Source organism: Calcarisporiella thermophila (genome assembly GCF_041956535.1).
Source record: "Calcarisporiella thermophila strain CBS 279.70 unplaced genomic scaffold VTP21scaffold_19, whole genome shotgun sequence".
Classification (NCBI taxonomy): domain Eukaryota; kingdom Fungi; phylum Calcarisporiellomycota; class Calcarisporiellomycetes; order Calcarisporiellales; family Calcarisporiellaceae; genus Calcarisporiella; species Calcarisporiella thermophila.
Window position 1 is genome coordinate 378,684 of NW_027192209.1, and position 21,665 is coordinate 400,348.

At 40.2% G+C, this 21,665-nt stretch overlaps 10 protein-coding genes across 10 annotated transcripts; 5 read left to right on the top strand and 5 right to left on the bottom strand.

Moving 5' to 3' along the window:
* Positions 1-37: 37 nt before the first annotated feature.
* On the bottom strand, positions 38-1,116 carry VTP21DRAFT_3957 (uncharacterized protein; the record flags this gene model as incomplete). The annotated part of the gene is made up of 6 exons (XM_069394314.1): positions 38-108; positions 173-283; positions 359-539; positions 616-701; positions 763-921; positions 981-1,116. The coding sequence occupies 6 exons, from the start codon at positions 1,114-1,116 to the stop codon at positions 38-40; spliced, it is 744 nt and encodes a 247-aa protein (XP_069248836.1).
* Positions 1,117-1,260: 144 nt separating this feature from the next.
* Positions 1,261-3,013, top strand: VTP21DRAFT_3958 (uncharacterized protein; the record flags this gene model as incomplete). The annotated part of the gene is made up of 5 exons (XM_069394315.1): positions 1,261-1,542; positions 1,602-1,901; positions 1,968-2,205; positions 2,276-2,543; positions 2,602-3,013. The coding sequence occupies 5 exons, from the start codon at positions 1,261-1,263 to the stop codon at positions 3,011-3,013; spliced, it is 1,500 nt and encodes a 499-aa protein (XP_069248837.1).
* Positions 3,014-3,191: 178 nt separating this feature from the next.
* Positions 3,192-7,142, bottom strand: VTP21DRAFT_3959 (uncharacterized protein; the record flags this gene model as incomplete). Its single annotated transcript, XM_069394316.1, has 5 exons — positions 3,192-4,016; positions 4,087-5,091; positions 5,157-5,585; positions 5,662-7,064; positions 7,133-7,142. The coding sequence occupies 5 exons, from the start codon at positions 7,140-7,142 to the stop codon at positions 3,192-3,194; spliced, it is 3,672 nt and encodes a 1,223-aa protein (XP_069248838.1).
* A 657-nt stretch (positions 7,143-7,799) lies between these two features.
* VTP21DRAFT_3960 (uncharacterized protein) lies at positions 7,800-9,381 on the top strand (the record flags this gene model as incomplete). The annotated part of the gene is made up of 4 exons (XM_069394318.1): positions 7,800-7,912; positions 7,988-8,478; positions 8,551-8,922; positions 8,987-9,381. 4 exons carry the CDS (start codon positions 7,800-7,802, stop codon positions 9,379-9,381), a joined length of 1,371 nt encoding a protein of 456 aa, XP_069248839.1.
* A 242-nt stretch (positions 9,382-9,623) lies between these two features.
* Positions 9,624-11,002, top strand: VTP21DRAFT_3961 (uncharacterized protein; the record flags this gene model as incomplete). Its single annotated transcript, XM_069394319.1, has 8 exons — positions 9,624-9,702; positions 9,764-9,877; positions 9,938-10,093; positions 10,158-10,200; positions 10,254-10,339; positions 10,429-10,617; positions 10,677-10,836; positions 10,903-11,002. 8 exons carry the CDS (start codon positions 9,624-9,626, stop codon positions 11,000-11,002), a joined length of 927 nt encoding a protein of 308 aa, XP_069248840.1.
* A 182-nt stretch (positions 11,003-11,184) lies between these two features.
* VTP21DRAFT_3962 (uncharacterized protein) lies at positions 11,185-12,766 on the bottom strand (the record flags this gene model as incomplete). Its single annotated transcript, XM_069394320.1, has 7 exons — positions 11,185-11,624; positions 11,700-11,808; positions 11,881-12,036; positions 12,105-12,307; positions 12,366-12,443; positions 12,512-12,662; positions 12,716-12,766. 7 exons carry the CDS (start codon positions 12,764-12,766, stop codon positions 11,185-11,187), a joined length of 1,188 nt encoding a protein of 395 aa, XP_069248841.1.
* Positions 12,767-13,451: 685 nt separating this feature from the next.
* On the top strand, positions 13,452-14,435 carry VTP21DRAFT_3963 (uncharacterized protein; the record flags this gene model as incomplete). The annotated part of the gene is made up of 1 exon (XM_069394321.1): positions 13,452-14,435. The coding sequence occupies one exon, from the start codon at positions 13,452-13,454 to the stop codon at positions 14,433-14,435; it is 984 nt and encodes a 327-aa protein (XP_069248842.1).
* A 411-nt stretch (positions 14,436-14,846) lies between these two features.
* VTP21DRAFT_3964 (uncharacterized protein) lies at positions 14,847-15,470 on the bottom strand (the record flags this gene model as incomplete). The annotated part of the gene is made up of 4 exons (XM_069394322.1): positions 14,847-15,006; positions 15,071-15,255; positions 15,322-15,343; positions 15,418-15,470. The coding sequence occupies 4 exons, from the start codon at positions 15,468-15,470 to the stop codon at positions 14,847-14,849; spliced, it is 420 nt and encodes a 139-aa protein (XP_069248843.1).
* Positions 15,471-15,649: 179 nt separating this feature from the next.
* Positions 15,650-18,848, top strand: VTP21DRAFT_3965 (uncharacterized protein; the record flags this gene model as incomplete). The annotated part of the gene is made up of 17 exons (XM_069394323.1): positions 15,650-15,680; positions 15,745-15,873; positions 15,945-16,100; positions 16,157-16,258; positions 16,319-16,428; positions 16,490-16,648; positions 16,745-16,884; positions 16,944-17,111; positions 17,168-17,249; positions 17,322-17,405; positions 17,474-17,562; positions 17,616-17,775; positions 17,833-17,946; positions 18,017-18,129; positions 18,195-18,225; positions 18,288-18,399; positions 18,469-18,848. The coding sequence occupies 17 exons, from the start codon at positions 15,650-15,652 to the stop codon at positions 18,846-18,848; spliced, it is 2,160 nt and encodes a 719-aa protein (XP_069248844.1).
* A 281-nt stretch (positions 18,849-19,129) lies between these two features.
* VTP21DRAFT_3966 (uncharacterized protein) lies at positions 19,130-20,548 on the bottom strand (the record flags this gene model as incomplete). Its single annotated transcript, XM_069394324.1, has 6 exons — positions 19,130-19,418; positions 19,473-19,678; positions 19,737-19,886; positions 19,945-20,088; positions 20,147-20,346; positions 20,410-20,548. The coding sequence occupies 6 exons, from the start codon at positions 20,546-20,548 to the stop codon at positions 19,130-19,132; spliced, it is 1,128 nt and encodes a 375-aa protein (XP_069248845.1).
* Between the last annotated feature and the right edge of the window lie 1,117 nt (positions 20,549-21,665).

Below are 21,665 nucleotides of genomic sequence, written 5' to 3' on the forward strand. Positions count from 1 at the left end.
AATTTTATTAGGGGAGGAGCTGCTAATAAATAATATTTTATGCTGACGCTTGGGATGGAGTACCGGACTTTAGTAAATCCAAAAAACTGGCTTTGGACATGGATGATACTAAAATTTCAAATACCGGTTAGAAATGGTCAAAAATAGCTGTTGAACAACCTATTCTACGCACCATCTTTTGCTCTCTCTATTGCTGTTGTCGTCTTAGACTTCGTCTGCGCAGCATTAACAGCCTCCTCGGTTGTTTTTTGCTGTATGCGAATGGCGTTGAATAGTTTCACGACTATTAGAGAAACAATAATAAAACATCTTAAGGATACACCACTAGGACCTCCAGAAAACATCCAAGATACATTACCTCCGCGTGTGGCAATTTTTCTCAGCTTCTTCTCATACTCGAAGTTGCTGTAGTCCGGTTTCACACGATCTCTTGATTCAAGTTTCTTCTTCTCTGCCGCGAGAATTTTACGAGCCTTGTACTCGAGCTTTTCTTCCTCGAGTTTACGCTCTGCACCTTTAGCACGCGCTAGAATGGGTTGCTGATTAAATTTTTTTGGAAGAGAGGCTGATTAGAGGCGAGAATTTGGATAGTTTGCCGAAGATAAATGAACTTACTTTGCGGTCTGTCGCCTTAAGCTGACTGCCCAAAATTTTGCCCATGGCATCTGCGAAGCTCTCAGGATTAGCATTCTTCCGGCGTTCTATTCAAAATTTCCAATAAGTTTACAAAAAATGATATGCATTGTCACAGTATATACTTGCTTTTGGTCGGCTTCTCTAATCCCGTCAAGTCATCTTCGTCATCGCCATCGTCATCTTCCTCCTCTCCATCAGCCCCTTCTTCTTCTTCTTCGTCGGTTTCATTTTCTTCATTTGCTTCACCTTCAGAATCCTCCTCGTCTCTCTCAGCTTCTGAATTGTCTATACCAGCAAGTTTTATGAGTAAATTTTTGCCTTGAGCATAATTCATGATCCCCTACCTGACTCTGCCTCTGCATATTCGTCATTTAGTAACTCGCTATCTTCTACAAATTCTTTGGCTGAACTAGCCTGCTCTTCTGCTTTGTCGTTTTTCTTTTCGGTCTTCTTTGACGATAACTTTCTTTTGCGCTGCATGTTGATATATAGATAGAATAGAGAAAATGAATGGTGTTAGCGGCAAATCACAAATTTGTTTATTTATTATTAAGTAGTCACACGGCTTATAGGAATCGCAAAAACCCCTTTTAAACATTATAACCAAATATATATCCATAGAATATGTCGACACCAAAAAAACCAAGTGGGAAAACCACTTCTAATCATCATATTTCATCTCCAAAACATCAAAATTCATCAACCAAGACCCCTGCTAAAAAGTCTAAATCCTCCACTGCTCCACATAACTCTACGTCTACCCCTCGAGATTCTACTCCAAAATCTCTCCCTCCCAAGAAGCAACAGCGAAAGGAGCAGGTCCACCCGGTACTTTTAGGACTTCCCGATGGCCCCGCCGATGAGGATGAAGTTGATGCTCAAGTGACAAAGATCGGGGGCAAACCGGTAAGCCCTAAATGGTAGCTGGGGGAGTGCTAATGCACTAATTACAATTCTCGGTTTAGAATTGGCTTCTACCTGGCCAGGCCCCCTCTGGAAATATAATAATCTGTGATTATTGTGGCAATGCAATTTTCCTTTTGCTGCAGGCTTATGTTCCGCTGGAAAATTCCGTTTATGATCGAGTTATTTACGTTTGGGGCTGCAATCGAAAGCAATGTATGCGACGCGACCGAAGTTTCCGTGTATTGCGTGCTCACCGCATGGACGAGGAGTATGCACAGCAATTAGCTCGGAAAGAAAAAGAAAAGGCAAAGAAAGCCGAGGCCAAGTCAGCGACTGGAGTTCTCGGAGCTGGATTTAATGTAACTCCCCCCCCATTATTTATAACGACTTCCAACCTCTCTTAATTTAACTTCAAAATTGGATAGTTTGGAGACGTTTGGAATACAACGAAAGATGAGGAGGTCATCCTAAACAACAACCCCTCCCCCGAAAACGCGTCTACTAGCTCCGGATTATCAGAAAATACCTCGGTGACGAAAGAGGACACTACCAATAAGGAAGGAGACGTCTCTTCGCTTAACATGTCACAGGACCAAGAAATTGCCGGAGCATTCAAACAGCAATTAAATATTCAATCCGAACCTCCTCAAGCCGACAAGCTTCGTATGTTTACTGTTCTAAAATGGGGCTCCATCCTGATCTTCGAGCTTACTCATCACACTATTCTCTATAGCATGGCCATCCACATTCCCAGCTTTTCCTAGTTTCTATCTCTATATATCGGAAGAAGTGCTTGACGAGACATTTGATTACACTGGTTTTGACGAATCCAAATACAGCCAATACTATAGCATCCAGGAAGAGGTAGGAGAGGAAGAAGCAGAGGAGGGCGCCACGTGGACCGGAGAAGTTTACGAGAAAACAACGCTCCCTAATGGAATGGACAAGGGTTTCAAAAAGTTTGCTGAGCGAGTGGCAGAATGGCCGGAGCAGTGTGTGCGGTAAGCATGTCCTTCGAAGTAACCAGACGAACAACCCTAACCCTACTGAAATGTATAGATATGACAAAGGGAGTACCCCCCTCTTCTATTCCAACAGTGACCAGGTCGCCTCTCTCCTCCACTCCGCATCCCCTCGTCACAAAGATTCCCAATTCACCACGACGAGATTGGCTCCTTGTCCCTACTGTGGAGGAGCCCGCACATTTGAATTTCAGCTCATGCCCAATGTCCTTTCCTTGCTGCCTACTGAGCGCTACGCAGAAGGAGGGGCGGAGAGCCTGCTTGAGGCTGCAAAACAGGCCACCTTGGAAAGCAAACCGCTTAATGGGCTGGCCCGGTTCGATCTGGGGATGGAATGGGGAACCATTTTAGTATTCACTTGCGAGAACGATTGCAATGGCGGTCTCCCCGACCGTTCTGATGAAGTATATTATTTCGAAGAATTAGCTCTTGTACAGTACGAGGATTAAGAATGCAGTAATAAATCAATAATGAGCTGTTTATTTTTTTTTTTCTCACTGAAAATGAGAAGTAAAAGCTGAATATCCACTAATTTATGAAGATTTAGGCCAAAGTTAAACAGTATAATAATGAGGGAAAGAAAATTGAATAGAAAAAAAAAAAGAACGATTAAAATAGAAATAAATTTTACAAGAAATAATCAAGTTCAGGACGCTGATAAGTGTTACGCTCATCGTCCTCTATGCGAGGATAATAAGGTACCAGGCTATCTTGGGCACCAATGTACATGCTGTTATAGATCTTCCAGTAAACCTCACGAACACGTCGTGCCGGATGGAACAATCCCTGGAGTGAATATTGAAGAATGGTCGCCGGGCCAAGACTCACTCGCAACCCCTCGATCGCATCCATGACGGCGTTGATGACGTGAGGTGAGGTCTCGAATATATTGGGCCACACAAAGTTGAGCAGATGCATCAGTGCATCTTCACAGCCCAGCCCAAACACGCCAAGCGCCATGTGCTTGACCGTGGTACAAGCGGTCTGTCTATGGACCAAGTCCCGATCGGTCAGAGCATCCTCCAGTAGCGGTGTGACGGCATAGATGTAATCCTTGCCCATTTCGCCAATGTATTCAAACAAAAAGGAGAGCGACTTGAGAACACCGTTCTGAACATTCAGCTCCGGCACACGGTACTCGTTCATCAGGGCAGGCAAGACGGTGAAAGGCGCGCAGGTTTCAGCCACGATAGCAATAGCCACCGTCGTACACACACGGTTCTGGCGCTCTTGCACTTTGAGGTTGTTAAGCAGCGTGGCAAGCACATCGCTAGGGCCAATCGCCTTGGCAATGTAACCAAACGTGTTGACTGCCGCACGGCGAATGGCCTTCTTGTGAGCCTTCAGAAGGTCAAGCAGATCAAAACAAATTCGCATCCACTCTTTCGGCTGAGCAAACTCTGCCCCGCGGTCTGCAATACGACCAACCAAGTCAATGGTGTTTTCTTGTACCTAAAGTGAAATAAAGTAAAATAACGCTCAGAAACCGTTGGAGAAGTAAGATGCCGAAAGTATCACTTACCTTCTCATGTCGATTCTTCAAAATGGGGGTCAACCGTGGCAGCAAATCCTTGATAGGGGGGGTCATGTTCGCCATACCAATAACATTGACTATTGACTTGAGGGCTCCAAGAATAGAGCCCAACACCTCGGGATATTCTTCACCGAGGTATTCATAGAGTACCACTCCAAGATGGCCCATCAGCTTCTCTTCCCCACACGACTTCATCACCACAGCAATGCGTGAAATCAGATCCGCGGCCTGCTGTCGAACTTTGGCAGATTTGTTGTTCAGTCGCCACAGGATAGTGGAACAAATTTGCTGCAGATATGGCTTGACGCGCATGCCAAGCGCATTGACGACGGTGCCGAAGCCATTCAACATGATCACATCTTCCACCGTCTGCTCTTGGAACGCATACAAAATGCCATCGATCAAGATCTCCTCAAGGCGCTGGTCGATATCGGATGCGCCCAACTCACTGACAATCTTCTCGATCGTCTCCATGACCATTTTGCGATAGGGCTCCGATTCGTCCTTGAGGTCTTCGACAATTCGGCCAATAATTTCTGATACTCCCACCTTCTTCGCAAGCTCTACCGTGGTCTCCACCACCTGCCGGTAATTACGACGGTCGAGAGCCATTCGACGCACCCAGAAATTCCTAAAGAATTCGCCCAAAATCTCCTCTCTGATATACTGAGGCTGCACCCCATCGGTCGCGGTGCATTGCTTCACAACTTTAAGCACAATCTTTTTCATTTCCTCGTCGGGGGATTGGAACTCGCGAATAAGGATAACCATCACTTCCTTTGTGTAGTAATTGGCGTATTCATCGTCCATGAGAGGAATAATGAAGCCAATTGCCTTAAGAAATGCTGCGAGGCCCTTGCCACGGTGTTTTCGAATGCCGGTCCAAAGTGGCTTGAGAACAGAATCAAATGACTCGATACCATAGGGAGCAGCAGCTTCAGCAAGCGCAGCAATAGCTAATGCCGTGATAGTCCTAACCTTTTGTTGATCATCCTATAGACAAAAGAAATCGTATTATAATTGGCACCAGAGTTATTGGTTAAAGAGAGCAAACTCACCTCTAATCCATGTGCTACACAATCTACTAAGTTCTTCAGATGCGGGAGGACGGCACAACCCATAAGAATCGCAATCTGCTGCACAATTTTGATACCGGTGTGACGCGCCTGCCATGATTTTTTGCTTCTACAGACTGCCTTGAGGAAGGGGAGCAGGGCGGGAATACCGAGTGCGGAAGCAACTACGGAAAAGGCTCTGGCTGTGGTGTTACGCACATATTCATCGACGTGATCAATATCAGGGCGCATGGTGGTTATCATCGTGGGCAAACCGGCCGCCTTACTGAGATTACTGATAATCTCGCGACCTTCAACACGCGCGTAAAAGTCCTCGTCAATCAGCAAAGGTTCAATTACGACCAAGATTTTGTGCACCCATGGACGAACCAGGTCGTCGAGCTTATAGAGAATGCGATCAATAACTTTGACCTAGCGTAAAAAAGAATATTTAAGAGATGAATACAATAAATGGGATTATTGGGGATGCAAATGATTCCAATCTTACCAATAGATGGCGCTCTTGATCTTCAAGCGTAGGCGACATGAGAAGAGGCAAAATCTGGTTAAAAAGCGGCCCAGGACCAAACTCGCGAGCCTTCTCGGTGATCTGGCGTAAAGCCGTCTTTCGCATCGGTGGAGTTCCGTTTTTAATTTTAAGCAAGAGCCGCATGATCTTTCTTTCCTTCACTTCCTCCGCCTTCATCAATGATTCATCTTTGTCCTCCAAAAGCTTTCCGAAATATTGCATATCCTCCTGCTTAAAGTATGGTAGCTCGCCGACGCCAGGTATTTCCTGGGGAAGATCAGCCACTATAACTGGCTGACCATCCTCCTGCATGTAGAAGCCATCATTAACAGGAGTTGGAGTCGCAGCAAGTTTGCGCGAGGGAGTATGAATGGGCTGATAACCAGGAGGAGGCTCAAGAATTTTATACCCTTCTGTAGGAAACATGGCGTCCAACTCTTCATCGGAGAGCGGCCTATTACGGGCATCAAGCTCACGTTCCCAGCGTGCAGCTTGCATGGCCTCTGGGGTCATGGGAATTTGAAGGTGACTAGGAGTAGGCGTGATCATACCAAGATTACCCACAGGTGTAGCAGTGATGGTGTCCGCCCCAACTGGAGTTTCATCCCATCTCGACCGTTTTCCAGCCTGTGATTGTTTTGGCGTTGCATCCCAGCTTGCCGCACCCGGAACTGCAGCGGTGGGAGTCTCGTCCCATCTATTGCGCTTTCGTGGTGTTGCACTCGCATCTGGTCCTCTTGGGGTTTCATCCCAGCGACTCCGAGGTATAGCACCGACCTCCACATCTGGCTTATCCCACTCGGACACTTGTTTTTCAGGTTCTGATGCCGCAACTGGGGTAGCCATATCCCATCTTCGTTTTTTGGTGGCAGGAGGCTGTGTGCTATCCGAGTCTTTACGCTTTTGCTCCTCTTCCTTTTGTTTTGCAGCAATCTTCTGTATTACCTGTTGATGTTGACGCTGTAGTTCCGCTTCTTTCATAATTTCTGCATACGATCTAGCCTCCTTATCGTCGCTTTCAGCAAATGGATCCGCCCGAGCAGGGGTAATTATGCGATTATATCTTCTCGAACGATATTCATCTTCCCGATCAGAGATGCGATAAGAACTAAAACGGCTTTCTGGCTCTTCTTCATCTACTGCGGCCAGCTCTTCGTAAACCATTTTGGGTGCGGTGTAAGATGCCAGACCTTGAGCCTTCGCTGCATAGGCGCGATCTCTAGCCAATTCTTCTTCATTTTCATCCTCTTTGTTGACTGGGATTGAAGTGTTGTATCCCTCGTATCTATTTGTAGTGTAAATGTCGGTATCATAAGAAATTTTTGTTGTACTATGTTGGCCTTGTCTGCTAGCCTTTTCGGCCTCGATCTGTTTCTCAATGTCTAGCATAAGAAAAAAGAAGCACATGAGCACTTGCTGAAAATTAGTAGCAAAAAAATCATTAGCTTACCGTCCGTCATATTGCCCTTTGATCTTGATATACTAAATGATTTAGGGCGTGATCAAAGGAAAAAATATATCTCAAGCAAAATGTTTAAATGTTTCGTCATCACAGTGGCTCATTTTATGCCTGGTATGAAATCAGCGAAAGGACATTTTGTTTCAATGCCAAATTATGCATATAGGAATTACAGTGTTATGTAGATAACTCATTGTATGATTTCCAGTAAAAATAGCTAGCTCTTAAGCTTTCATATGAAAGGAGGCCCAAGGCTCACCATGATAACGCTCATATACGTATATTTTGGCCTAGTAAGTTATATATCTAATATCCTTACTGTATTTATTTTCGTGGTTCTAATGCGTTATTTTTTATATAGAGAACTACTATCAAGCTGTCTTTTATTGCTTGAGCGGATTTGGAACTCTCAATGTCTTGCTCCCCGGAGCATTTATTAAGCATATAATACTTTGGAAAATACCATGATACAAGAAGCTGCAGATCTTTAAGGTATCTAGGATGGATAAACAAGCGGAGTTGGTTAGCCTGTAATAAGACTCCCCTTAGATTAAATTACTCTAACCGCCACCCATATTACTGGACAGTGATTAATGACCGGTGCAAAGAAAAAGGTAAAAGCACTTCCTCGGCCACTTCATCATTATATCTTATTACAATGCGCTCTAACATTAGTCTCTTCATTCTATTGTTTAAACTAAGTATTCTTGCCAATGCATACTTGATCCCCTCTCCAAGAACGGGGGCAAGAGTCATTCGGAGCAACTCTGCGTAAATATTGTCTTCTCATTAACAGTTCCAAGATTTTCTTGGATAGTAATCAATAGTCACTTCTCTATTGTAAAGATTATACTTTTTTGGAGGCAAATTACGAACTTCGCGATTAGGTTCTCCTCCTCCTGTATACACTAGTGAACTTCTCAAGCTCGACCTTAGCGCTACATTTAATGTTGACAATCCGCCATGGACACGACTTCCCGTTAATGGTCAAATAACGCCTCAATCTACTGCTTGGTCTGCTTTCTTTCCTTTTGATACTAACGCACAGTCGCTAGCCACGCTTGGAGGAACAAACTCCTCTGAAAACCAGGCAAACTCTTATTACGTGTACAATCTTACAACTCAACAGTGGATGGTCCCTACTCAAACTCCTCCAGTATCAAGAGAGGGTTCAGCAGTTGTTATTAATCATAAGCAAAATATTGCATATATATTTGGTGGAAATGCTCTAGCACCCATAAGCGACGTTTTGGATGAAGTGTATAAATTTGATATCAAATCAGGGTTGTTGACTCGAATCGAAAATTCACAGCTTGGAAAGCGGGCGTATCATTCAGGTAGAATGTTTAAACTTAATTGAAAAACACAATTCAACCTAGATACATTTTGGTTTTATACCTCTCTTTTAGCTACTATGTTAAGCAACGGAAACATTGTGATATTTGGCGGAAGGCTTTCACTGCCGTTTTCACAGAGCTATTTTGATACCGCCCTTGTCTATACTCCCTTGAATAATTCTTGGTTCAATGTTTCTCTTAACGGCGCCGAATTTCCTGGCTGGAGACATGACCACACAGCTACTGCAACCTCGGATGATCGAATAGTAATGGTGGGTGGATTTAATTCCTCGGGATTTGGTAGAGTTTTTGATGAACATTGGGAATTAAATACGGCGAGTTGGACATGGAAACGGATATACCCAAAAAGCTCGACTTATCGAAATACTGCGATTTCAGGGCAAAGCGCAATCATGATTGGACCGCTTCTTTTCATCGTCATGGGTACAATATATTCGATGCATGCAGTATACATTTCCGCCATCTAATATTTCTCTCCTTGCGATAGGTGTTGTATTTTTTGATAGCCTTATTATGAGCCATCAAGTGCGCATTTTAAATACATCTTCCTACGAATTTCTTGATCAATACGTTCCGCAGCAAGAATGGTTTCAACAAGATATGGGCGAGATCAATTCGTCCTTCCCCGCGGGTGCGGTCGCGGGAGGAGTGATAGGTGGGGTGGCTGCGATAGCCGGAATTGGAGCTGCATTGTGGTTTATGCGACGGCGGCAAGCGACAACAAAGACAACAAAGAATGAATTGCTAGAAGAAGAGCATATGGACGACGATGGGAACCTGAAAAACCTTCAAAAACCCGACTCGTTACATTCGGATTCTGCTATGAATGAATATAACAAACCTAATATCCACTCAATAACTTTTCAAAAACCCCATGAATAACCATTTGATAGAAGCTGAAGCAGGCTATCAGTACACAATACCTCTCCTATGTTTTTAAAGGTTTTGTTATTTTTCCAGCAATTTTTTTTTCCCTATATTGTGTTCAATCCTTTCTTTTACTTAACCTTAAAAATCTTAATCAAACCTTGTCCGAACTTTGTGCATGTTCCTAAATCTATTTTCATAATCCTATTCGATTTTTTTATTTTTTTTCCCTTTATTCTATCATTAAAATATCGAAAATGAAATTTATTGATATAGCAGCAAACTTGACCGACCCGATCTTTCGAGGAATATATCGAGGGAAAAAAGCACACCCTGGTATATTATACGAATTTTCTTGCCGCTATCAAATTGACTCTAATTCCTGGAGAATAAATAGATGATTTCCTGCTCGTCCTCAAACGAGCAGCAGCTGCTGGGGTCGAAAAAATAATGGTCACTGCTGGATCAGTAAAAGAGAGCCAAGAGGCACTCGAACTGGCGTGTCAACACGGTTGAATATTCTTCTTGCATGATGAAAGAAATGCAGTTTTATTTACGAAGTATTCTTTAGAAAGTCTTTTCTCAACGGTTGGATGCCATCCTACTCGTTGCTCAGAGTTTGAGCAGGATCCAGAAGGACCCGATGGTTATTACCAGAAGATGTTACAGATTGCCACATCTGAAAAAGCGAAAGGAAGACTCGTGGCCATTGGCGAGTGCGGATTAGGTATGCTCAAGAGAAATTCTGGCTCTTGCCACAATCCAACATTTTGATAAATTTTCTTGCTTAGATTATGACAGAACGGAATTCTGCCCCAAAGAGATTCAATTAAAGTGAGGCAATCTTGAAAAGATATTTGTACACTATTTACATATCATTCCAATAGGTATTTTCCACGACATTTTGCCCTTGCTGAAGCAACTGGTCTCCCAATGTTCTTCCACTGCCGTAACACGGGGAACGATTTTTATTATATCTTTTTTAAAACAAGAGAGAAACTGCTTTCTCATTATCTATATAGTATATGAAATTTTCCTTTAACTCTACTGCTCTTTTTTCACCCATTGTCAAGCAATACCGCCATAAATTCAAGACTGGCTGTGTACATTCCTTTACAGGGACGGAGGAAGAAATGTTAAAATTAATTGAGCTGGATTTATATATTGGCATCAATGGCTGCTCGCTTAAGACTCCAGAGAATTTCGAAGTGATGAAGAAGATTCCCGCGGATCGTATTTTACTCGAAACAGGTATGTCTGTGTACTCTTAAACGGTAACAATACGGTTATAATATTATGAAACTATTTAGATGCCCCATGGTGTGATATAAGACCAACACATGCATCCCACATCTTCCTTGCTGCTGTTCCAAAGGACTTGCAGGCTTTGTACGCGCCTGCGAGCAAGAAAAAAGAGAAGTTTGAGGAGGGATTGATGGTGAATGGGCGTAATGAGCCGTGTTCTATTGGGTACTATTTCTAGTTAAACTTCTCATTATTAACTTCTATTAAACGAGATTGTTTGACTTTATTTAGACATGTTTTATATGCCGTTGCTGGTGCTCGAGGGGTAGACCCGGAAAAATTTGCCGCGCAAGTGTACGAAAACACGTGCCGTATCTATTTTCCAAACTAATTTATCTGATATATCCTAATAATAATAAAACTGAGGCAAAATAGCTTTGGAAAATTTGGCAAAATAATCGTGGTTCATTCCAAAAGCACACCAGGATAGATTAAGAAAAAGCCTTTATATTTGTAGATATAAAATTCTATTCAAAGCTGACCTCCCAGTGTATATAGGTAGAGGGGAGATTTTTAAAAGTTGATGGCTTTTCGAATCCCCTCATAACACCGGATCATATCTGGTACATAAAATTTCTCAAAGGCCAAAGAGAAAGGTGTATCCCACCCACAAACACGTTGAATCGGTGACTCCAGTCTCAAGAAGCAACGTTCTGTAATTGCTGCAGCAATCTCTGCGGCAAATCCACCAGTTTTAGGGGCCTCGTGTGCAATCAACAGTCGACCTGTCTTATTTACTGATTTAGCTACAGTTTCCACGTCCCATGGGAGAATCGACCGCAAATCAATTAGCTCGCAAGACAATCCCGGAATTCGTTTCTCAGCAAGCTGAATGGCATTTTCTAGTATATATATTTGAGAGCCCCACCCTACGACAGTGATATCTTTGCCCTGCTTCAAAACTTCTGCTTTGCCAAGTGGGAGCTCATAGTCGCCTACTGGGACTTGTTCCACTATGATATTTATCAGCAAAAACTTCGATTAATTGGTTTTCAGAATCTTAAAATAGTTTGATAATTCGATTTTACCTGCTGCACGATAAAGGATTTTTGGTTCGAAAAATATTACGGGATTGCGATCTCGGATGGAGGCTAAAAGCAATCCCTTTGCTTGGATAGGGCTTCTAGGTATGACAATCTGAGAAAATTTTGTATGTAATATAAGAACGAGACCAGAATAAATTCTTGAAAATAATTGCATGAATCTTACTTTCAAGCCAGGCGTATGTGCAAAATAGCTTTCGGGACTCTGAGAATGATAAAGCGCACCGTGTCCTACAGCCATACTTGGTGCTCTGACAGTGAGACCGCCAACGTTAAAGAGACCACCGGAGCGATATCTATATTTGGCGGCTTCATTTACAAGCTATCAATGCATATGATAAGAATAAAAAATTTGAAATTTGCGCAAAAGTATAGAAGTAAAACACTAACTTGGTCGAATGCAGGGAAAATATAGTCAGCAAACTGAATCTCTGCTATGGCGGTATGGCCCATCGCGGCCATTCCGATTCCGAACCCGGCAATTCCTTGTTCGGTTAATGGCGTGTTAAAAACTCGGTCACGTCCGTACATCTCTGCAAGGGCAAGCGTACAACGAAACACGCCTCCAAATGCAACATCCTCACCAAATATAACTAGGTTTTATAGAGTAAGGCTACTTTTACTTCAAAGTCAACTACAGTATTAAATTACCTGAGGATTCATCCGTTGCGAGCGTAATCGACATGGCATCATTGATAGCCTGGCACATGTTCATTTTTTTTGTCTCGCCTTGAAGATGAAGAATTGAAAATTGTGTAAATAAAATGGAAAGCTGAAAATAAAGAGTAATCACACACCATTAGCTACGCCTGTCTTAGCCAATTCCGGATTCTTTAATGCTTCCTCTTGAGTGTTTTTAATAAATTTAGAGTGAGAGACACCGGGCATGAATCCTTCAGCCGGAACGGGATTTCCTGCATTCCTTACAGGTGTTGTATGGAACCAAGACTGTGAAAGGTGTTGGTTAGAGGCGAATAAAATGTGAAGAAAGATATACATACTCTTTTAACTGATAGTCGCAGTAAATTCTTGGGGATGCGAGATGTGGCCATAGTTAATTTTCGAGCACGGATGAAGGAAAAAAAACTCCTTTCAAATACTCTGGTCAATTATACTCAATTGCTGTTGGGCCGTGGGAATTTTTTCTAGAGTTTTGTGGGGTCAAATAAATGGTGAATATCAAAACCGAATAAGCTAAATAATATTCTACCTATTTCATTCTCTTATTTATAACATAAAATTAAACACCACTACAAATATCAGTAGCGCTCTAGCATTGAAAAGATCTATGTGATGCCATATTTCTATCGCCTTGAAGCTTGCTAGTTAAATGAAGGCTGTCCAAAAAGCGGTAAACATCCGGATACACTTGAATTACGCCACCTTATCTGGATATTAGACGCTAAACTAGCACAATAGTTATTAAATCAAATATCCAACTCTTCAATTGCTATTACATATTATAAGTTAATGATATGCTCCTTATATCAACATCGATATTAGACTCTTAAGTCATGTGCCAAATTGGCGATATTTTCTCCTCTATTACAAAACTCACCTAGTATAAAAACTGTTTAGGAGTTCGTGGTAATTGTTCAGGTCACTTAACTCATTCTCGTGGCTTATAGAATTTTTGTCACACTTAAGTTTCTTGTAACGGAAGTATTAGTAAACGTCATTTATTAGATTATATTAGATTAAACTATACTTTACTTTTCATTGCTTTGATTTCTGATCATGTCAGGAGAGGGTGCAACATTTGTACAAATAAATAGCGGCGAAAATCCACAACAGAACAGAGCCAACATAAATGATTTTACAGCTCGGCGCAATTGGTGGCGAGTGTTGGATGAAGTAAAGGATCTACTACACGTAGTATCTGATAATGGAAAGATTATGTTCTGCTCTACGTCTTCACTTGAACTTGTTGGATTCTCCCCTGAAGAGCTGGTTGGTCGTAATCTACGTGATTTTGTACATGTTGATGATGTAGATTCGTGCACACGGGGTTTTAACTTAGCTGCCGAGCAACGATGCATTACTCGCCTTTACTACCGCTTTCGTAAACGCGATGATAAGTTCGCCTTGTTTGAAGTAACAGTGCGGCCGTATTTTGACCCAGATTCCAATAATCTTCGATGCTATTTCAACATGGGCCGCCTTTATCCTACAGAAGCTTGTCACACCATTGACTCACTATTGGAACTCAAGCTAGAGAACGAAAAACTACGTAAGCAGTTAAATGACCTTATTTCAACTCGTAAAAAATCAGATGCTTCTACTGCATCCGTTTTACAACAAGAAAGTCTTGCAAATACTACGCTAGATATCACTGGAGAAGGTGATGCCGGATTTGATGTAGATTCTGATTTCTTGCAAATGCTTACGGGTTTGAGGTATCGGAGTGGAGAGAGATCCTTGGGAATTTCGCGAGGCCTTCCAGACTCTTCACTACTGGACTCATACCTGTCTGATCTTCCGGAGACTTCTGTTGGCTTGATAGGGCAGGATATAGCTCAAACCGATGAGTTTCTCGCAAATATTACTAAATCCACTCCAATATCGAGCAATACGTTACAGTCTGAGACAGCATTGGAGGGCACCAGAGCCAGGAAAAAGAAAAAACAACGTGGAGATACTGAAGAGGAACACATCTGCACCGAATGCGGCACCACAGATTCTCCAGAATGGCGAAAAGGGCCAAGTGGTCCTAAAACGTAAGATTAAATATTTCTTTAAATATCGAGCTAAATTGACATTTGCCCTTCTTCCCAAAGTTTGTGCAATGCATGCGGATTGAGATGGGCAAAGAAACAAAAATCTCGCGGTCAGGAAAATCTTCAATAAAATGCTCCTGTGAACATTGAATTTGCGTTCATTTTCACCATATGCTCGATTTTTTTTTTTTTTGTAATTTTGCTTGTGATGAAATAGCATATTGTACCTTTCTTTCGCATGTTTATTCCATTGAATAATTTAATAACTAGGAATTCGAAATTTACAGTCAATAATTGCGAAGAAAAAAAAAACGGTGAAGAGGAGGAGTAACGAAATTGATAAATCATATTTTGAATTTCTCAGTGGCAATAACTTTGCATTAATTTTGCTTACGAGGCATATAGTAAGCTATACTTATTCAATGATCAAATCTTTAACTGGCCAATCCTCATAAGTTCCATCAGGTAGAAATCTTCGAATGACGAGGGGAATCTTCTTTTCACGGAGCTCCTTCATCGCAATCTCTAAAGCGTCTGTTTCACCGTCAAGCTCCACCATAACAGGAGCATTCATGCTATTGCGAGTCAAAATATCAAAATTCATTATGATGTATTATATATAAGCACAAATATAAATACCTAATTTGTAATGAACGAGTACCAAGTATTCTCGCCTTTTCGTATTTTGTCATATATGGCGATGTCACACGCTCTTTTGCTGACTTTTTATCTGTCACATCGTCTTGATTCATTATCTCACTGTCACGATAGCCCGATCCAACTTTTAAAGATGCATCCTCATTATATTCTTCTTGCCCATCATACTAAAGAAATAATTAGAAATTTATCAGAATTGTGGATATGAATTTTAGATTTAGTCGAATACAAACCAACTCCTCATCGTTATTTAACCTAAAAAATCATATCGCAGTGAAGATAATCAACAAGCGTTCACGTATATATGGAGATATATAAAAAATGCTTACTCTTCTTCTCCTCCATAAAATTCCTCTTCTTCATTTCTATCGTAATCCGACATCTTGTTAAAATGGACTGTGTTTATATAAAGGTCATCTTTATTGAAACTTTTATTTATTAAGTCCTGAGTGGCGCAAGAATTCATATGTGGCTTATTAACTTCTACGTCAGCTCACTATGGTCTTATTCAGCTGATGAGCATTATCTTCTAGTGAATGTGAATGCACGTTTTTATACACCATGGCAAACCTCCCAGAATTATTGAAAAAGCGTAAGGGTGGCCTGAATATGAATACCATAAATACCGTGAATTTTTAGTTTCATCCTCTTTTTAGGATTTTTGGATAATATCCGTGCAGTTCAACCTCCAAGTCGGTATAAAGTATTAGTTGCTGACCCACCAGCACTTAAAATTCTTTCGGCATCATGTCAGATGTACGATATACTGGAAGAGCAAGTAACATGTAAATAGAGTTTGATGTATTTAAACTTGAATATTTGGGAGCTTACATTTGAATTTCTTCACTTAAAATAGTGGTAGAAAATATCACAAAACAGCGGCAACCCTACCCAAGCTTAGAAGCAATCTATCTCCTAACCCCAGTTCCTGCATCTTTTAAAAGACTGATAGAAGATTTTTCTCGGCCACAAGGCCCGATGTATGCAGCAGCTCATCTTATATTTACCTCTGGTATTTAGCAGTTATTTATTGGTTATTGCAGTACATTAGTTGAATTATATTTTTAGGCTTGAGTGACAAGTTATTCGAAGACTTAAACACAAGACTTAAATCCTCAGGAGTCGGGCGATATATCAAAGGTCTCAAGGAAATTTATGTAGATTTTATTGGTAAATGTGATATACAATTTCGTTTTTAGCAATCTTTGATTTACCAAATCTTCTTTATAGGCCTGGAATCCAAAGTGTTTTCGTTGGAAACTCCCTATAGTTTTTTTGGCTTATTCTCGCCTTCTGAGGTATCAAGGCTAGAAAGCGATATTTCGAGGATTTCTAAACAAGTATTAGCGATTTTTTCCTTCGATTACACACAACACTCTTAACGAATATGCATTTATATAGCTATTATCTGTATGCGTGACCTTAGGCGAGAATCCAGTAATAAGATATCATCGACCGCTAGATGCTGAAGGCAAAGTTAGTCGAACACTTCCCTACAAAATTGCGCTCAATCTACAGCAAGAACTGGATGGATTTTGCAAAGTTAATCCTAATTTTCCGGTATGCATTGTGTGAGTTTTGCTAAGGGTTCTTGAGGGAGAATAATCACTTTCAATTTTATTCTACTTACTTTTCCTCAATTTGGCTTGGAATTAGCCGAAGAAGGACCCCGCACAACCCCGAGCGACTCTGATCGTTCTTGATCGCACAATTGATCTCGCTGCGCCGATACTACATGAATTCACTTATCAGGCTATGGCAAACGATCTATTACCAATTGAGAACGGAAAATATACGTAAGACTGTATTTTGCAAACAGGATTACAATTTAGCTAAGCCTTTTTCTTTTCAATAGCTATGCTTATTCGAATGCAGAAGGCGATTCGTCTACAAAAGAATTCACGCTTGAGGAGGCTGATGATATTTACAATCAAATTCGACACATGCATATTGCTGAATGCACAGATTATTTAGTTGAAAAATTTAATAAATTTCTTAGTAGTAATAAAGCGATACAAAAAAGGTAACATATACAACAGTGAATATTTCAGGCGTTGATTTCTTATGTTTGAATGACAGTGAGAGTGGGCAGGCAGCTAGCCTCAGGGACATGAAAGAAATGCTAACCGCTTTACCTCAGTTTCAAGAAGACAAAGCAAAGGTAATTTAATTTTTTTAAAAGACTTTATCGACATACGTTGATATTTTTTTTATATTTATTCTCTTCCTATAGTATTCTGCTCATATTACCATTGCACAGAACTGTATGAATGCTTTCGAGAACAGTAAATTAAATCAAACTGGTTTACTTGAACAGGTGATCTTTTGTTTTGCCTTTGAATACAAATCAAAAAATGAGATTAAATATCCAAAATTTACCTATAGAACTTGGCAACTGGTGAAACGGTTGACGGAGAGCCACCAAAGACTGTGATGGCGGAGATGGTGCCCCTACTAGACGATGAGGCTGTTGGGTAAAATAATCTTAATTAATTCTCTGTTTCTTTTCATTAACTTTTTTTATTAGTCAATTGGACAGAGTCCGACTTTTAATGCTATATATCGTATTTAAGGAAAATGGTGTGTCAGACGACGATATGCGCAAGTTGCTGGAACACTCGCGTATATCTCCAGACTACCGGGAAGCCATAAATAATCTCTCTTTGCTCGGCGTTACTGTTTCCAAAGTACATTAAATTACCTAATTTTATGAGTATTTTGATTTAATCTATTTCCTTTAATAGTCTGAACGAATAAATAAGACAAAGAAAAAAAGAGAACGGAGAAAGGCTCAACAGCAAGAAGACACGCCCTATGAGCTATCGAGATATATACCCATGGTTAAGCGAATAGCCGAGGTTAGTCTTATCGGGAATACATATCGGGTCAATCTACTAACGCTATAAACAATGTTTTTATTTTATTTAGAATGAAGCAACAGGAAATCTTGATACAAGCCTCTATCCTTTTGTAGTTGAACAGCAGGAGGATGAGACTATATCAGAAGGACTTTCAAATCAACCAGTTACCTCATTAAGAACGTGAGAAATTACTCTGTCCCGACTTTGTAATTGATACTAACACAAAACCTTCACATCATCGCTAGCACTAAACCTGGGTGGCATAAAAAATCTGAGGTAGGCGGGATAATTCTTACGATTCTAATAGAGAGTTTAATAGGACATCCGTACTTTGTTAGGAAAACCGTTTATCTGGACGAATTATTGTATTTATAGCGGGAGGCCTTACTTTTTCTGAGATAAGAACTGCATATGAAATTTTTCGTCAATACGATCGCGAAGTGATCATAGGTATATTTTACCCATCCCAAACAGAATAATAACTTGTGCACGTAGTAAAACAACTAAAACCTATTATAGGATCAACACATACCATTACCCCTAAGGAATTTGTTAAGGATATGCGATATCTTAGAACTGGGCCTCCTAGAGCATCTCCCTCATCTGCCCCTTCTACAGGACTGCCACAATCTATTCAGAATAAATCTCTGCCCGTTGGCATTGGATCTAGATCAGGGCAAGGTGTACCGCTTCCAGGTGCTGCCCCTGCTAATTCAGTCCCAGCACCGGCCTCTATCTCATCCGGAAAATACGCTGCTGCACCACCTCAGAATACCGGTCGTCCTCCCAATGCATATAGTAGAACTGGACCTTCTCCTCCTGACCAATCTACATACCAGGTAAATTTGGAGAAGGAGAAAGAAAAAAAGTTAGGGTTTTTTGGGCGATCAAAGAAATAGTTGAAGCTGATATAGACTGGCTAGTTACTAGCTGTGTGAAAGATTCATAATTAAGGCATCTCGCAATACAAATTTTAATGATATTGATTTAAGGAATAAAATTTAGTATTTTTCAAGGAAAAGAAATCTGAAACTGTATCTTTGAAGAATACAATAGAGTAAAAACTCCAAAGTGAGGGGAAAATACCATACATATCTACAAAATTTTATATATATAGTTTCATTTTTTTAAAAAATAAATTTTTTAAAGTTTTTAATTATTCAAGTTAAAAAATAAATAATTAGAATCCACCAATTTGCGCTTTTTTCAATGGCTCTTCTTCTTCAAACTCCTCTGAAATCTCTATCTGATTAGGGATCGAGGTCCCGTTCACTCTCGACTCAAGGGCAATCTTAGAATCATTGATAGCCTTTTCTTTTGCTATCATTTCTTTCAGTTTGTTAACTTCTCCTTCCGCCATAGGATAACAATGCTCAGGACCTGGGAATCGTCGAAGCTTTACATCCTCATGATATTCGCGCAAAGCATTGGTGATAATAGAAGAGAGGTCAGCATATTGCTTGCAGAATCTAAAATTAAAAGTAAATTACAAGTTTATATGATTCAAGCAAGGTTAATGTTACCTTGGCATAAATCGATCGAACATTCCTAGCATATCGTTTTGAACTAAAACTTGACCACTGCATCCACTCCCAGCACCAATACCAATAGTAGGTATTTTGAGACGCTCAGTCACATAGCTTGCTGATGCTTCAGGAACAGCTTCGAGCACTACTGCAAAGCATCCAGCCTTTTGTAACTGAAGTGCATCCTCTAACAATTGCTTCGTCTAATATATCATAGTTAATAATTTGGTTGAAAACATTCTTATTTTTCTATAATCATACTTTTGCAGCAGTTTTTCCTTGTACGCGATATCCACCTAGTGAGGATTGACGTTGAGGAGTAAGCCCAATATGTCCAAGAACGGGAATCCCAACAGACGTCATTCTATGTATAATATCAGCAATCTCTGCACCTCCTTCCATTTTAACCGCCTGTAATGATATGAGTGAGCTACTAAGCGTTTTGTGTAAACATTTAATAAACACAAACCTCCATATTTCCTTCTTTGATTAGCCTAATCGCATTTTTAAGAGCAATGTCTGCGCCTATTTCATAGGTCCCGAAAGGTAAATCTGCAATTTTAAATGATGCTTTTGCACCCCTTGCGACCGCTCTGCAATGATGCAGTATCTCCTATACATCCAATATTAAATTGGTTCTGAAAATTAAAACTGTAAATATAATTTCTTACATCAATTGTTAGTGGAACAGTGGTCTCATAGCCCAGTTCAACCATTCCAAGAGAATCTCCGACAAGGCAAGTATCGATCCCGGCTCTGTCAGCAAAGAGCGCAGAGGGGTAATCTTGCGCAGTGATCATGGTAATAGGTTCCTTTTTCTTATACATTTTTTGGATATGATGTATTGTAACTTTAGGCCTTGCAGAAGGATCTATTAAAAAGTGATGGATGAGAATTTCAAAACTTAAACCATATTCATCAAATATTAATGAACCTTTCTCGACTTGGTTGACAGGCCTAGAGCTGTAAAGTCTAAAGAAGGGTAAACGTATTGTTCGTTTGCAAGCTCCGGTTTGAACACGGCATGTTTGGAGCAGGCATGAAGGGATTTTGGAAGACGAAGTTGGAAGCATTTCCCCAGATTAATTAAAAAAACGAACGAAATAATTTCATTAAACAAAACCAACGAGAATATATATATACATGTGAAAAGATAGTCACAAAATATCAGATGACAATCTGAATCCAATTAAAAATTTAGACAATCATTTCGTATGAATAATCCCGGAGTATTTTAGAGTTTGGCAAGCCTTCAATGCTATATTTTATCGTAATTTTGCTCCAGGAGCGAAAGTCATAGGCCGAAGAGCATCAGCTAATGTGATGAAAGGAGGGTGGCTGTAAATTAAGAGAGATTGTTGGATTGTTTTGAAAATTTTGGGGTAGAAATATCCTTAAAGTGACCTGTCCATACACTAAATATTTTGGACAATTCAGGAAGCTGACAAAATTGTAAAGTTAATGTAATGCAACTTAAACAATAGGTACTGGTATTATAATATAGGTGAAAAATTATAACAATATAACTATCAAATATTTTATCATAAATTCATTTAACATTTAACTTGATAATTCGTAAAGTAAATGAGGCAATAATAAATAAAGGCGAAGAATACAAAAAAAAACAAATAGTGATTCTCTTTTAAATCATAGCTGTATTTTTCAATTCATCTATTGCAACTGCTTCATTTAGCAGATTTAGATTTTTTTACTTCCAAAAGTGTGCTAAATAGAAAGCAACGGATAAACTTTCCCTGAATATTATACTATGAAATTTCATTTGCTATTATCATAGGGCTATTTGCTGATTAACCATCCTTAAAAGATACCTATATCCTCTGGTTCAAAATAGCCATATCCGATTACTTTTTGCCACTGCGAATTGATTAGACCGATTGGGAGATTGTCAGAATTGATGCTGATACACTTTCGTCCAAGCTAAGAGATATCAAATATCCAAGTCTGTGTACAATGTGGTCCTCTAGTAGATCAAGTGAAAATCTGCTTTATATGTCCATATTAATTTATAATGATAGAGCAAAATAAATTTTATATATACAATCCTACCAAGAGCTAAGACCGTAGTCATAAATAAGCAAATGGAGGCATACACCGGGTAATTTTTTTTCTGCTTTATAAGAGAATTATTAAGGAAAGATTAGGAAACAAGCGTCTTACAGTGATTTGATA